General features: G+C 43.7%; 1 protein-coding gene across 10 annotated transcripts in view; it reads left to right on the top strand.

Annotated features, from left to right (window-relative positions):
* Positions 1-2,323: 2,323 nt before the first annotated feature.
* The window catches only part of Strada (STE20-related kinase adaptor alpha), a 30,661-nt gene continuing 16,570 nt past the window's right edge, over positions 2,324-16,414 (top strand). For 2 of the 10 annotated variants that reach the window (NM_001252449.1, NM_028126.3), the window contains exons 1-2: positions 2,355-2,492; positions 8,778-8,833. In NM_001252449.1, coding sequence (NP_001239378.1) covers positions 8,822-8,833 — 12 coding nt within the window. In that variant the 5' untranslated portion in view covers positions 2,355-2,492; positions 8,778-8,821. Of the gene's footprint in view, positions 2,493-8,036; positions 8,151-8,777; positions 8,858-11,338; positions 11,397-14,974; positions 15,004-16,414 lie in introns of those variants that run through there. The other 8 variants (XM_006534293.4, NM_001252448.1, XM_011249270.1 and 5 more) reach the window with 8 other exon arrangements.

Here is a 16,414-nt window from a genome sequence, read left to right as displayed (position 1 = left end):
CTACTCCTTTCTAAAATGGCTATTTGAAAGCTCATATTAGGTAGTAGAATGTAAAGTGCTTAAGGACGTATGGTGGCAAATACCTAGCAGATTAAGTAATTCTAGTCGACTTGTTCTACACCACAAAAAAAAAAAAAAAAAAAAAAACAGCAGCCAGTAGAACAGCAGCCAGTTTTCCAAGTCAATTTCAGAAAGCACTGGGAATCTTTTAGCACCTAACACTAATACTTCAAAAAGCATCAGGAGCCTGTACTTCCCTGGACTCACACTCTAATCTCTGTTGACCTTTTAGTATACAGTTTACTATGACTCAGTAAGACTGCTGGATGAGAAGCTGTGCATTTGGCCACTCACACAGTCACAGTAGAGTCTGGGGTTCTCTGAGCAGTTACTGTGGGCAGCCATCCAGTTGGTAAAATCTTTTAGCCACACTCAATTTGTAACATCCTGTTAGAAAATGTGTTGGCTGGGTCACTAGGTATAGATGAAATACCCAGTGTTTACACATCCTATTGTAATGACTGTAAGAGGCTTTAGGGCTCAGGCATTTGTCCAGAATGCTGTGAAGCCCTAGGTTCAATGTCTAGTACAGTCCAAAGAAGGGGAAGGGAAAGAAAGGAGAAAGAAAAACTCAATTTGAGGTTGCCTTGGCAATTAGAGCCCGGCGCAGTGGTTCACACCTATAATCCCAGAAGAGACGGGGTTTACCAAATTTAAGGCCAGTCTGGTTAGCCTGGACTAGATGTGAGACCCTGTCTCAGAGTTTGGGGCTGGAGAGCTGGGTCAGCAGAAAGATGCATTTGCTGCTCTTGGAAAGGATCAAGCACCGGCAACTATCTGTCACCCCATCCAGTTCCTCCGCCTGCTTCTGCGCGCACATACACACACACACAAGTACATTCAAGTACAAGTACACACACAACATATGAAAAAATAAAAACCGAAGCTTGACACCTTTTCAGGTATTGCTTTCCCTAATATTCTGGATTCCAAAGACCATGTGAACTGGCAGAAACTGCATTTTCCTCCAGTCCCCTTGCTTTTTGTGAGTTCGTGATGTTTGTTTGATGATGAAATGTGGTGAGACTGAGAACAAATTTGGCATGTTAAACGCACTAGGCAAGGTTACAGCTGTGTGTAAAACATTGAGATCTTCAGGTGAGGGTAGTGTGCGTTTCCAAGTTCCTGTATGATGTGGCCAAACTTAAAATTCTTGGAAGTTAGTCGACTGGTATAAATCTGAGACAGGAAAAAAAACAAGTATTCATTACTTGACAGTATGTACACAGATGTATTGGGCCCTCACTCCACAGTAACTGAAGTGACTAAAAATCACTTCATGATAAAACGGAGTCCTCATTTTATTAGTCCTATATGGTTTGGCCCCTGCTGTCTTTTTTCATAAAGGCAAACTCATCACAGGTTTCTGCTAATAGAGGACATACCACCAAGTCTTTAATCCCATCCCAGCAGAGGCAGAGGGAAGCTGATCTGAAGGCCAGTCCAGACTACATGCGACACTATCTCAAAAATACCTCACTACCAAAAAATAGTTATGAAGCACTTAGGGACAAAAAAAAAAAAAAAAAAAACCCCAACAAAAAACAAACCATAGCTCTCGTTTAGTTGAGCTATTTTCTGTGCTTTAAGGAGAAGGAACTTTGGGCACAAAGGGTAAGTTTCCTCTTTGTTGTTCTATTGCCTGAGACTGACCCAAGAAAGACTTGTTTTTCAATTGGAGTCCTACCAGGTGAAATGGCACCTGGGATTTGGGAACCGCAGAGTGTGGGATGAGGGGTGGGAATACCCCTGGTAGCCAAGTCAATAGCTATAGTTAGCCCTTGCCCCTTTTCTTGCTGCTGGGTTAGGAGGGGTACAGAGACTCGAGGGAGACTCTAGGGTCCTTTGGAACTGCAACAATGACAAGGTCTTTCGCTTCCACATACGTGGGGAAACCTGCCTTCGTCCTAGATAAGGAACGACCTCAGCAAAGGGGAAAAAAGACTAGTTAATAACTCTCTCCCTGACGAAGCGACTGCGGGTCTAGCATGTCCGGTAACGGTAACGTGGGATGGAAGCAGAAGCTCTCTCTGGGGAAAAGCGGAGCTTCCTCCACTGGGATGGGTGGGGTGAAGCGAGGCGAGACGAAGCAGAGTCCTTAGTGGGCAGGGGGTAAGGCGGAGCATCTTCTGAGAACCGGGCAAGGCAGGACTTCCTCTGCTGGAGGCAAGAGGCGGAGCTCCCTTCTTGGGTGGGGCAAAGCAGGGCTTCTCCGTAGGGGAGGGGCGGGACTTCCTCCGTGGGGCGGGAGTAGGAGGGGCTTGTTCCGTGAAGGGGAGGGGCGAGGCTCGGCCAGTCTCCCTGGGTCCCTCCACTGCGCATGTCACGTTGCGTACCTCCCTCCCAGCAACCGGCCTGGCGGCAGCGCGGCTACAAAACTGAGGAGGCGGAGCCGAGACGGAGTCGGTACTGCGCTCTGACTCCTAGACCAGGTACCCGGTGGCGGAGCCGCCTGGTGCGCTCCCAGGGATAATCCCTCTTGCCAGACTCCGAGTCCGTGTCCTCGGGGGTGAGCCTCAAGTGGCCATCCCGGCTCACCCTCGCCCTCCTCTGGCCCTCATTTAACCTGGGTTCTGGGTTCCCGCATTGAGGTTACAGCCTGAGAGCAAAATTAGGCTTGGGCCTGGCTGGGGAGATGCTGAGCAGAGTTGCCGGACCGGAGAGGCTAGCTACCGCATGGCCTCCCCACCTTTTCCGGGGCTTCCAAATGGGGTTGAGTTCTCATACGGAAGCAAGATCAGAGCTATTCTCTGCTTTGGTCAAAACGAAGAGTTTCTAAATGTGTTGTCTTAAGTGTCCCAGCAGTTTTGGGGACCGAGTATGGTGGCGGAGAGTGAGCATGACAGAAGGGGAGTGGCTAAATAAAATTGTTCATAATTTTAGGAAATAGATAACTTCTCAACTCAGTCTTCTGCTAAGACCCTAAGGTACTTCAATTTGACCCCTTTCTCCCAGACGGTTGGACTCGGTCTTACTGAAATACCCGTTGAAGTAGAACTATGTTCCAGTGTTTGGATGGGTCTTCATGATAGTTGATAACCTTATCCGGAGGTACCCAACACCTGAGACTGACTCAGATCCTTGAGGGTTGATTAACCAAATTTGAGACTGTGGGCGTGGCTCAGCGCCTGAGTTCTTGATTAACATCAGTGCGGACTTGCTTTCCATTCTCCACACTACCAAAAAGAAAATTGCTAACTTGCTTCTGCCGTAGTGCAGGAACTTAATAGTTTAACCATTAGTTATAGTACGGAAACTGGTCAACTCTCTTCACCCTTTAATTAGGTTTCTTAGAAGATTTTTTGGCTGGGTTTATAGTTGTGACCTCCGACATAAAGTTTGGAGGACCAGCGGTAAAAATAGAAGAAAAAAAAGTCTGTCAGAACAAGTGAATTCTCCTATCGGTACCTGTTGTAGTGGGAGAGATAATGAGGCGATAGTATGGTTGGGTGGTTGGAGAGGTGTCTCTGTAGATAGGAAGATATGCTGCCGTCTCCAGAACTCATGTAGAGAGCCATGTGTGGCCATGAGCCTGTGACAAGAGAAACACCAGAGCTTGCTGGCTGTCAGCCTGTGTCCAGAGTGATAGAGTAGAATACACAATGTCCTTTAGCTTCACCAAGCATAGAAACAGGTACACACATAAATATATACATACATACACACACAAGCACATACATATATATACACATATATACATACATATACACACATTGGTAAGTGTAATAGTTAATGTGAGAGCCAGGCATGATGGTATATGCCTTTAATCCCAGCACTCGGGAGGCAGAGGCAGGCGGATCTCTGTGAGTTCGAGGCCAGCCTCATCTACAGAGTGAGTTCCTGGACAGCCAAGGCTACACAGAGAAACCTTGCCTTGAGGGGAAAAAGCTAAGGTGAGGAATGTAGGTGGTTAGTGGGAGCGCTGCTGTAATAGAGGGTACTGAGTGTCAACAATAGACTGGGGACAAAAAGGGAAGTGGAGTCTATAGACTACACTCTGTCTCTTCTTTTTTTCAAAAGAGACTGTAGCCAAGTGTGATGTTGAATTCCTGATCCTCCTGTCTCTGTCTACTGAGGGCTGAGAATCCACACATGAGCTATCATTCTCAGCTGTGGATTTCTGCCACTTTTACAGCCTTAGCTGGTGATCTTTAAATCCACCAAGCCATCTCTAACCTCCTTTTAAACATCAAGTACTACTTTTCTCACAAATTGCTATCCCTGCTTCTTGGAAGATAGAATCCTCAACATTAGTCAACCTTCATTAAACTTGAACTTGGCAGAGATCAACAGAGGAAGACATCTGATGTGCACCCCTCCTGCAAGCCTTCAGTATACACTTTTTTTGTTGTTGTTCCTTGACAGGGTTTCTCTGTATAGCCCTGGCTGTCCTGGAACTCACTTTGTAGACCAGGCTGGCCTCGAACTCAGAAATCCACCTGCCTCTGCCTCCGGAGTGCTGGGATGAAAGGCATGCACCACCACGCCCAGCCACTATACACTCTTATACATTAAATGAATAAATATTTTAATCTACCCCTCCACTAAAGCCACTTCTACCTCCAAACTTTTCCTTTTCTGGCATTGGCTCCGTGGCATATTAATCATTTTCCGAACACTCAAAAACACAAACACACATCAGCTGTAGAATGGGCTCTCAGATAAGGTATTAAGTCTCTGCAGTTTTCAGTCAGGGACTACACAACCACATATCTAGGAGAGTTTGTAAAAGATAGTCCCCAGCCATACTTGGTGGTGCAGGCCTGTAATCCTAGCAATGAGGAGCATGGAGGCAGAATCAAGTTCAAGATCACTGTCAGCTACGTAGTGGCTTTGTGTGTAGGAGACCCTGTCTTAAAGCAAAGAGTTCCAAGGGTAAAGAATGAACTAGATAGCCTGGGCTGGGCTGGGCTGTACATGCTTCATAGTTCATTCTTTTTTTTTTTTTTTTAATATTTTAAAGATATAATTATTTATTATTTCATAGTTCATTCTTAGCCACTTATCTGTTCCTGGTGTTCCTACTGCCACAGACTCCAGGAAAGGGGTTTTCTAAACAGCTTGCTTTTCTCTAGGCTATTTTTACCCCTCCCTGTCTCCATTCCTTCCTAGATTGACATTTCTTGGACTGTTCTTCCAAACAAGGTTTCTCAAATATTAGTTAATAGCACAGTCCACATGGCAACGGCATTGTCGTTTCCAGGGAGTGCGTTAGAGTTCCCCAGCCCACCCCAGACCTTCCAAACTACAGGCTGCGTTTTCACAAGATCTGTAAGTGGTTTGTGGGCACAAGATGTAAGACACAGTGCTTGGACTGCCATTGTGTGTCATCTTTCTGTTCAAAGCCTCCCGTGCTTTTCCTCTCCCTGCTAGTACAGCCATGTGCTAGCATGCCTGGTCCTCACACACTTAGAGAATGGTCAAAGGGCTAATGTTTCACGGTCAGGCAGTTTAGTGTTACCGAGTGACTCGTGTGTGGCATGCACTGTTGTGGAAGTTGGTGATACACCTTTGCACAAGACAGAGCAGATACTTGATAATAGTTACGCTCTTTGGCTTGGAATTTCCTGTTTCTTTAAGTCACCTTTGATACTCCAAGGCTTCCTACCTCTCAGCTGTGCTTTTGCTGAGTTCTATAAGGAGTTGCTCACTCCTTGTCTGTTTCCCTGTCCTGTTTATTGGTGGGCATCCCACTTCCATAGCCAGTTAAGGTAGCATTTGTGTGTGTCAGGTACCAGGGCCCGGTTAAAAGGATGTACACACTTGAGGATGGTGAAGGCTGCCTGGTTCTCTTTCAAGGCCTGACACTAACATATACTCTGGGGTTGTTTTTTTAAGATTTATTTATTATTATATGTAAGTACACTATAGCTGTCTTCAGACACTCCAGAAGAGGGAGTCAGATCTCATTACGGGTGGTTGTGAACCACCATGTGGTTGCTGGGATTTGAACTCTGGACCTTCGGAAGTGCTCTTACCCACTGAGCCATCTCACCAGCCCCTACTCTGGGGTTTTAAGATAAGTTAGAAGTGCCCTTTTCCAGGTTTAATGTATAAACATCATAGCTACTCTTTCAGGTAAAGAAAAATAAAACTAAAAATAATTTTTTCTATACTGGGGATTAAACTTAGGGCCTTGGGCATGCTGGGCAAATACCACACAGCTCAGCTATTCCTAGTCTATACTTGTAATATAAATATGGGCCCACCCTAAAGTCGATTTCTCAGTTTGTGCAGCGTATGTAGCATTTACTCACACTAGCTACAACTGAGCTCCTCATTCTTACTTCTGAGGACTCCCGGTCCTCTCAAGTACTAGGAGTTTTAAAACTAAGTAACCGTTGCTTGTAAATAATAAAGCGGGATGTCGGATGGGGTGTACCTCAGTGGTAGAGCACTTGTCTAGTTATCTCTAAGGCCCTGTGCTGGATCTTTAGCACCACAAGTCAGTAAATTATAAGGCTATTTTTGTTACCTGTCAACTATGAATATTGCTTTACCAATGTATTGTGGTGTTAAATGTTGATAAAAATGGATTCATGTTTTGAATGACATATCCATCTGCTTCATCCTTCCACTGTAGTTTTGTATTCTAAGAACATTTGAAGCAGCCTAGTGATCTTAATGTGACACAGAGTAGAAGGTGTTAAAGTGTCTTTTCTTCATCTGATGTAATTGCTGTTGCCAAGGCTCACTGCCTCCCTCTGCTAACCTAGGCCTAGTCCTGGAAGCTTCTAGCCTCCATGTAATCTAATCTAGGTCCAGAATGTTTTCAGCCTCTGAGACTTACTGCTGAACAAGCTCACCCTTTCTAGCTCTTTCTGAACTCTGGATGGCTGGTCAACCCAGCTGTTCTGGCTCAAAACGCCTATCCATACTGATTCAAACTGGCTTTTTTGGCTTCTGACTGCATTGCTTTGCTTGGCCTCTTACTAACTTTGGCAATGTGTTCTAATCTTCTGGCTCTTTCTCATTCTGTCTTAACCTGTGTCTAGCTTGTTCTTTGTCTGCAACCTGTCTCTATAAAACTGTCTCAGTAAAACTGCCTCTCCCCTCTCCATCTCTCATTGCTGCTCTTTTAATTCACCTCTCTTTCCTCTCTGTTCTGAGAGCTAGGCAGATCCTATTCTGTCAGGTCTTTCTCTGATTTGTTACTTTGTCAGCCGCTCAATTAGACATCACTTTCAAACATGGGTGTTTCCTTTTACAAACTAATTTTACCTTCATTGTTTGGATATAAAGGTATGTGCTAAGGGCCTGTTTCTATTCCACATGGCCATAGTAGCCATGTTGCTGGATTTAAATTCCTCTACAAGAAATAGAAAAGGAGGCCTGGAGAGATGGCTCAGAGGTTAAGAGCACTGACTGCTCTTCCAGAGGCCCTGAGTTCAATTCCCAGCAACCACATGGTGGCTCACAACCATCTGTAATGGTATCTGATGCCCTCTTCTGGTGTGTCTGAAGAGAGCAATGGTGTACTCATATACATCAAATAAAACTTAAAAAAAAAAAAAAGAACTAGAAAAGGAAACTCCCTCAATATTCAGATGAATTGTCTATGTGCTTTTAGATTGGTTTTGGTTTTCCCTTGACCCAAGATCTCTTCTGCAGCCAAACTGGCCCTGAATTCTTGATTCTCCTGCTCCAGTCTCCCTAGTTCTAAGATTACAGGTCTTTTGCCATGACACCCAGTCTGCTCTGCTAGTCTAAAAATTGAGGTCTAAATTTTTGTTTTGTTTTGTCCTACTTATGTGTTTATTTTTGGCCCAGGTCATGTAGGAAAGGCTAGTTTCAGAGTCCTAGATAGGCAAATAAGACCTTGAATGCCTGATCCTCTGGCTGGGATTACAGGTATGCAACACCACACCCATCTTAAAAATGGTTTTTTTTTTTTTTTTTTTTTCGTTTGTAGAATCCTTAGACTCTTTTCAGTACACAATTATGTTATCAGTAAATAGTTTTATACTTTCCTACAGGTGCAGCTGGCATGTCTGTAATCCTAGCTCTTAGAGTCGGAGTCAAGAGGATTGTTTGAAGCCAGCCTATATAAAGGACTTTGTCTCAAAAATAGCAGTGCTGGTGGCTCACAGGTAGAGTGCCTGCCTAGCGTGTCCAAGGCCCCTCAGGAAAGAGTGCAGAGTCACTGCAGTTTGCTGAACATTTTAATTCAAAGTAAAGACTGCACCTGTATTTAAAATATTCAACTGTCACTAAACCAAAGAAAAGATTATTGGATGGGTGTGGTGTTTCAATCCCAGCATTTAGATAGGCAGATATAGGAGGATTAGAAGTTCAAGGTCATCTCCTGCTGTTGTGAGAGATCACCCTGGGTCTCTAGAAAGAAAGGGGGAAAAATCTAGGCTGGGGATGCTGCTCAGCGGTGCACACCTGCAATCCCAGCATAGCCTATAGTGTGCAGACTTTCAGGAGGACAAGGTCATTCTCTACTTTGTAGTGAGTTTGAGGCAGCCTCTACCTACCTACAGGAGACTGATTCAGAAGGAAAAATATTTCTGCCGGGCGTGGTGGCACATGCCTTTAATCCCAGCACTCAGGAGGCAGAGGCAGGCGGATTTCTGAGTTCCAGGCCAGCCTGGTCTACAAAGTGAGTTCCAGGACAGCCAGGGCTATACAGAAAAACCCTGTCTCGGAAAAAAAAAAAAAAATTCTATAAAAAACAATTTAACCAATTCTTTCTGCTTCTGTTTTCCTTTTAGGTTTAAGTTTTTGAAGTTGAAGTAGGTCTACACAGTAGGAACCCATGTCTTTTCTTGTAAGTAAACCAGAGCGCATTAGGGTGAGTGTTCCCAGTCTTCTGGTTTTCTATTTGTTTTTTCTTAAAAGTGTTTGGGTTGGTATTACAGTGGGTTGTTTTGTTTTATGTGACACCCAGAGTTCTCTGGTGGAAAACAAAACGGGAAAGGTGGCTTATTTGATGAATCAATTGGTCACATGTTAAATGGGTTGGGCCGTGTCTGTGTAGTTACATAGTTGGTAAAGATCTCTTTGCACCTGTTTCTCAGGGATTTCTGTTTTTAAAGTCACTGTCATACTGTAGTTACTGGCACACATTTCTAAATATAATCATGGAGAGTCTTTAAAACTAACCTGAAGAACGTATTATATCTTAATTTTTATCAGGGACTAGTGAGCTGGTCCCGCAAGTCCAGGTGCTTGGTGCTAAGCCTGACTACCTGAGTTCAGTTCCCAGGACCCACACAGTGGAAGGGGAGACCTGGCTCCCATGTCCTCTGATCCCCACATATGCATCATGCACACATGTGCACACACACACACACACAAAGACCGTCTACTCACCTGACGGGAGATGCCATGCAGGTGGTTTCCCAGGTGAAGGCTTAGCACGCAGATATGCTGACCCCTGCAATTTCCCCCAATTCAGAAAACTCAACTGTGTACTTTGTGGTAGTGGAAACTTGGCTCCTACTCTCTCCTGTAAAAATTTTAAGAAAAAATATTTGATTGACCTTAAGGACAAATACTGGGTTTAATGCCAATGACTTCAGTACTTAAGGACCGCTAGCTGGCTCAGCAGGTACAGAGGCTTGCTATCAACCCTGGAGTCCTGAGTTCTATCCTTGGGGACCCCTATAGTGAAAGGAGAGAATCCCACACGTTATCCTCTGACCTCCATGTGTGCATCTCTCCCCTCCCCCCAACAAAATAATTAAAATTTTCTTAAAGTATGTTGTTATCTTTCATCAAGTACTTAATTTTAAAATGCAATCATTATTTAAAGATTTTAATCATTTATTAAAGATTTATTATTTTAATTACTTAATATTTAAGGATTCTTAAAATTGTATTTAAAGATTTTTTATTTATGAGAGGTGAATTTGCCATTCTCAAATATTAAAGCACAAATTATCCTTTGTAGTATAGTTCATAGAAATTTTTACAGTAAATTTGATTTTTTTTAATTCAGAAAAAATTGTTACAGAGAAGGACAAAGGGACTTTATAGTATATATATTATATAACTTATTTTATATTTTATATATCATATAGCTTATATTTATATATTATATAGCATACTATATATCATATAACTTATTATATTATATAGCTTATTTTAGAATGTTCTTTAGACTTCCCTTTCTTGTGTATACATGTATAAAAACAGTTACTCTGTAAGGAATAAACTTCAGTGTTAATTAAGAGGACAAGGTAACTCACTACTTAGCCTGAGCTCCACTCAGTGGAAAGAATGCCTCCATGCCAGATTTTGACACCGGTCATGAAACAGAACCTGCATTCCATTGCTTTTAAATAGGAGCCACATTCCTATTTTAACCTGTCCTAATTAAGGTGAAACTGGACCCCTGATTAGTGTAATGGAAACCTAACACTCATCTGAAATGGGCTGGCAAGGTGTACAATGATTGTGCTAGTTTAGTCCTGTGAACTTGATAGAAGTTAAGTCTCGGGTTAGAAACCCTTGTAAATAAATGTGCAGCCCCAGGAGCCTCTGTGCCCCCACGGAGTGACAGAGAGGATGAGCATGCCCACAGTGTAAGGATGACCAGCAGATCTCAGACAGGAAATCAGCAGGAGTTCAGAGTGGGGAAGGGGCAAGGAAAGGGTGCTGGGCTGCAAAGATGTCCAAGGTGCATGAGCTGCATGTGTGAAAATGCCAGGGGGAATCTCATCCTCCGCACAATGATAGATGCTATTTTATAAACACAACAGAACAGAACAGAACAGAACTTGGGAAGCGGGATTAAGGAGTTTAAGGCCAGGCTAGGCTACAGAGTGAGACCCTGTCTCACAAAGCTAAAAATCAAACAGAAGAAGAAAGCTTTGTCAATTAAAAAAAAAAAAAGGATGGGATATGCTAGGTCACATTTTATAAACTAGCAGAGGCTCGTGAAGAATTCTTTTGAATTCTAGTAATACTTTTTCAAATGGGCATGAATGATCCAGAACTTGTAAGGACTACCTATGGAATATACACGATGGAACCAAAGAGTTTTTCTGTCTAGGAGAGAAAACATTATTATTGGGATGGTTCCACGTATTTCCCCCCAGTCACATGGATGAATCAATCGTCATTTTGCGTAAGGTTAGACTTGAGAAAGGACTGAATCTATTGTTTGTAGCCAGTTTCAAGATCCTTACTTTTCTATGGCCTTAGTCCTGTTGTACTGCGTAGTTTTATGTTTTTGTGGGGTAATTGTCTTATTTGTCTCTAAAGGCTGATAGCTACTATGTTGTGGCTTAGAAGACTTACTAATTCTCTTTGGGGTTTTCCTCTTTAGCGGTGGGTCTCGGAAAAGTTCATTGTTGAGGGCTTAAGAGATTTGGAACTGTTTGGAGGTAAGTACGGTATGGCACTTAACATCATTTCAGGATAACTGCCGCTATTCTCCTGCTGACTGCATCAGTTTATAGACGTTAGCAATTTGAAGAGCCATTGTAAACTGTGTGCTTAGATTCATGAGGCTTCCTCTTTAGTCCTGTGTTTCCCAGAAATCTGCAGACGAATCAAGCAGCTGTTCTTGGCCTGTCTGGATTGTTAGAAAGCAAGTGCAGTGGTTAAAGGCCTGTGCGCTTCTGCTTTTTATAAGTATTTGTCCAGCTGAGACACATACTGTCAAGTTAAAATTTTCAAAGTCCCTAAGGCAGGCCTGGTGGTAAAAACCTGTAATTCTGTATACTTGGGAGGCTGAAACAGCAGCATTCCAAGTTCAAGGCCAGCGCTGGCAACTTAGTGAGACCCTGTGTCAAACTGGAAAGTAAAAGGCCAGGAACACATGTCAGTGTGCAAAGCTTTAGCAGGGTGCGGGCTCTGGTCAGTCTCTCTCTCTCTCTCTCTCTCTCTCTCTCTCTCTCTCACACACACACACACACACACACACACACACTTTTAAACACTAGGTTGAGGCAGATATAAAACTAATATAAAATTTCTGGTTGTATTGATCCATAGAGTTGACTCATGTTTTTGTAGAGGAAATCGTGAGACTTAATAGAACTAAGAAAAAAAAAATCTATCAGGGAAAAAATACTAATGCCCTATCATAAAACCTATTGGCTCAGTAGATTTGTGCTGTGAGGTTTAGCAGGCACAGACATTCCTGTTTGGCCCTTTTCAAAGTAAGGCCTTTTAGAAATGATGATCTTAGTTCAGGGCAAAGGAAAAGTTCTCTCTGTAGAAACAGTAGTGGTGTCTGGGCATGTTGGCACATACCTGTTTGTAATCCTAGCACTCGGGAGGTCAAGACAGAAGCATCAAGAAGGCCATCTTGGACTACATAAGGAAAATCAGGGGCAAATGGGCTGTATAACAAGGCCATCTCTAGAAACCTAAAGATAATGATAATAACACAACAGTATAGTTGTTTCAACTATCATGGTATTCTAGGCATCTTACAGATGAAGAAACAGGAATCCACAGCATCCACAAACAGCAAAGGAACTGAAAACTCAAATGTTTTAATTACTAGAAATGTACTATTAACTTATTTTCCTTAAATAATCTTGAAGAAAATTTAGAGTAGTGGCTTCATGGACTTAAGAGTTTTATATTTTAGCCGGGCATGGTGGCACACGCCTTTAATCCCAGCACTTGGCAGGCAGAGGCAGGCGGATTTCTGAGTTCGAGGCCAGCCTGGTCTACAGAGTGAGTTCCAGGACAGCCACGGCTATACAGAGAAACCCTGTCTCGAAAAACCAAAAAAAAAAAAAAAAAAAAGAAAGAAAGAAAGAAAGAAAGAGTGTTATATTTTAAGTAAGAGCTCACAAAAAAAGAAATAGGATCTTTTTGTTTTAATTATAGCCAACAAAAATTATTACAGTATAAACTAATGGAACAAAAAATAAGTTCTGTTAGCAGTCTCTTCTCCTTCCCATCACTAATAAAATGCTTTAAACACCATGGCTGATGAGATGGCTCAGTGCATAAAACATTTGCCTGGTGTGAGTTCAATGTCTGGAACCCATATTAAGGTTTGAAAGGGAACCAATTCCACAGAGCTGTCTTCTGGCCTGTGTTCATGGACCACGGCACATGTGGTCACACACACTCAACTTATAATGAATTAGTCACAAATATTGCCAAATATGTGACTGAAATGAATGGATTCTTTTATTCAGTTTCTGACTGTGGGGTCTCTGGATACCTGGGTATTTGTTGTGGTTTAGTTTTCTTGTTTATTTGAAATCGGGTCTCACTATATAGTTTTGCCTTCAAACTCAGAGATCCTTCTCCCTCTCCATCCTGGGTGCTGGCATTAAAGGAACATGCCACCATGGCTGGCCACTGGCTTCTTTGACAGCATCCTAGTCTCTGACCTAAGGCAGTAAAGAGCTTGTTCTCCACGTGGTCTAGCTTAGTGTAGCTAGAATTACCAAGTCTTACACTGCTTGGAAATTGCCTTCTGTCAAGAAAATTGAGGTGTATTTCATGTAACCTCTCACTTGACTTCTCCCCTTTGACTAACTGCCATAAGCAATTGCTTCTGTTTGTATCCAAGAAAAATGCTGTCTGTTACTCCTTCGAAAAACCAACTCTCCTTTAATCTTCTGTAGCTAGGTAATCGGCTGCTCTAATGTATCGAGTGAAAGGCATTTTCCTTGGGGACTATGCTTTCCTCTCTGACTTGCTATAGTTTAAGGTACTTAGCATTGTATTATTTAAGATGTTTGGAAATAACTAGCCCTGTGTTTTATGGTGGAGACCTTTAATAACTGTTTCCTGGGTGGGGTGGATGAGACCCAGGGCCTGGCATGCACCAGGCAGGCCCACCCGCACTGTACTGTATCTCCAGCCCATGCTAATGGAGTTATTTCTATTACTTTTGAAGATGGAAAAAAAAATCAAGGGACACAGAGAGTTGTGAGCAGGAGGTTACTTAGTTGTCCTATCCCAGCAGCTGATGCCCAAAGCCACTGCTGTACTCAACGTCAGAATCCATTGCCTCTGACTGCGAGTTGAGCTGGGAAACTACCCTTAGACATGTACTGCTTTGCTGAAACGTGTGTACCTTAAACCAACGCCCCCGCCCCCAACCCGCACACTCCTCAAAAAGTCTAATGTCTACCCTGCTCAGAAGTGGTTCACAGGGCTAGAGAGATGGTTCAGCGGTTAAAAGCACTGACTGCTCTTGCAGAGGACCTGGATTCAATTCCCAGCAACCACATGGTGGCTCACAACCATCTGTAATGGGATGTTCTGGTGTGCACTCATACACACAAAATAAATAAATCTAAAAAAAAATAAAAATAAAAAGTGGCCCAGCATCCCTGTGACTTCAACATTTGGGAGCCCGACACATGCCTTGAGTCATGATTGTAGTCTCAGTCCTAGTGAGAGGCTGCAGCAGGAGGATTGCTACAAGTTCCACGCCAGTTTGAGTTATATGCCAAGGTACTGTCTCAAACAAAGGAACAAAGACCAGTGAGAGGCTCAGGGAGCCAGGGTGCTTGCTGTCAAGCCTGGAACCCCATGGACGGGGAGCAGCATCCTTCCCACGGGCTGTCCTTGTCTCCACACACAAGTGCTAAAAGTTTTAAAAGAAATTTCCAGAATAAACAAATCAAGGGACATAGTAGAGTAGTTAATTGCCCAGCCTGAGCAAGGTCCTAAAGAACAAGGGGAAGGGGAAAAGTGGGGTTTTGGTTCACAAGGTATAAGGCTCAGAAGCCAGCAAATCCCAACAATGGACTATGCCGATGGTGAGTACGTGTGCTCAGGGCTGTACTGTGGAGTAGGTCAATGTTCACGTCCGTGAGGCTGCATCAGTCTCACTGCGGTCTATGTATGTGTATAGTACTGTAATGACATACGTGGTTTCTATTATTAACTGTAGTCCTAAGTGTGATCATTGCTATTCTGAGTGTGGGTATGTCTTCCGCTAACAACAAAATGCCAACAATCGATTTCTCTACCCCAGAGCAGCCTCCGGGTGACACTCGGAGAAAAGTAAGTGGCTTTCTGGGCTCTGGCTGTGGCTGCTGCATGCCTGTGAGAGATGCCTGTGCTCTGCCGGCCCGCGTGCTATGCTTCTGCTCTTCTGTTCTCGCAGCTTGAATTGAAGTACAATGTTGTTTTTTGTTTTTTTTTTTTTCCTTATTTTACTTGTGATGCTTCAGGTTTCACCCTGGAAAAAGTTTATTGTGTATTTTAAAGAGCAGAAAAGTCTCATCTGGGGACTAAAGTCTTCACCCCTTCCCCACCCCGCCCTTGCACTTTAAGTTCATCAGTTTGAATTTTCAGTCTCAGTGGCACTTCCTCATCAGTAGACATCAGCAGCAAGTTTCAGTCCCTGCAGAAAACACAAATCTCTCTCTGGCTCATTAGGCAGGACCTCAGGTCTCCTAGTGTAAAAACAAAACCAAAATTCGAAAGTGCAAAAGAGACTAGGTATACCACACCTGTCACCCTACCTCTCACAGCTGAGGCTGAGGTGTAGCTCAGGAGCTAGTGCATGACAAATATGCATAAGGCCCTGAGAGCCACCCTCCATTCAGGACAGAAGGCAACAGACAGACACAGCCAGGCCTGACGGCACATGGCTGCAGTCCCATCACTTGTGAGGTTGAGGCAAGAGAATGGCATGTTCAGAGCCATCGTGAGGTATATGGCAAGCCTGCCTTCAAAAGACAAGCCACAGGGTCATGAGACGGCTCAGCAGGAAAGGCATAGGTTGTAGAAGCCTGGGCACCAGACTGAGGAGCCAGCCTGAGTGAGCCCTGGGTGGAAGGAGAGGACTGACCCCCCAGAGTTATCCTCTGACCTCCACACACATACATTCCTGCTCACGTACACACACAATTGAAAAAAACAAAAAATGTTCAACTCAATCTTTCTTCCTCCCTGCAAACCCATACAAAACAGGGATTCTTTTAAACTGGCACAAGCTGCAAGGTTTGTGTGTCTTCCTCCACTTGAGCTTTGTTTTCCCAAGTAAATAACACCATATGTGTACACAGCTATTGTGGGAAACATGAGTCATTGGCTAGAGAGAGAGGAGGGGAGAGAGAGAGAGATGGGGAGAGGGAGGAAGAGAGGGAGGGAGAGCAAGCGTATGAGCACACAGTGGCTGGGCATAGCGGCACACGCCTGTGGTCCCAGCACTCAGGAGACTGAGGCTGAAGGATTACCAGTTTGAAGCCAACCAGGGTTGTTAAACATTGAACCCTTAGAGGTAGGGAAGGAGGAAGGGATCTGGGAGAGATAAGAACAGAACACTTGGCGGACCCCTTTCTGTGGGTTGTTTTGTAGGCAGCACAAGGCTGAGTCAAGGATAACGATGCTCACGTTAGTTTTGTCTGAGCGTGCACTGTCAAGAGCACCTGTCTGTCAAACCCATGTGTTTTCATTCAGGAAACAA

Source organism: Mus musculus, chromosome 11 (assembly GCF_000001635.26).
Source record: "Mus musculus strain C57BL/6J chromosome 11, GRCm38.p6 C57BL/6J".
NCBI lineage: Eukaryota > Metazoa > Chordata > Mammalia > Rodentia > Muridae > Mus > Mus musculus.
The sequence above is the reverse complement of the archived record's forward strand: the minus strand, read 5'-3'. Positions and strand labels throughout refer to the sequence as shown.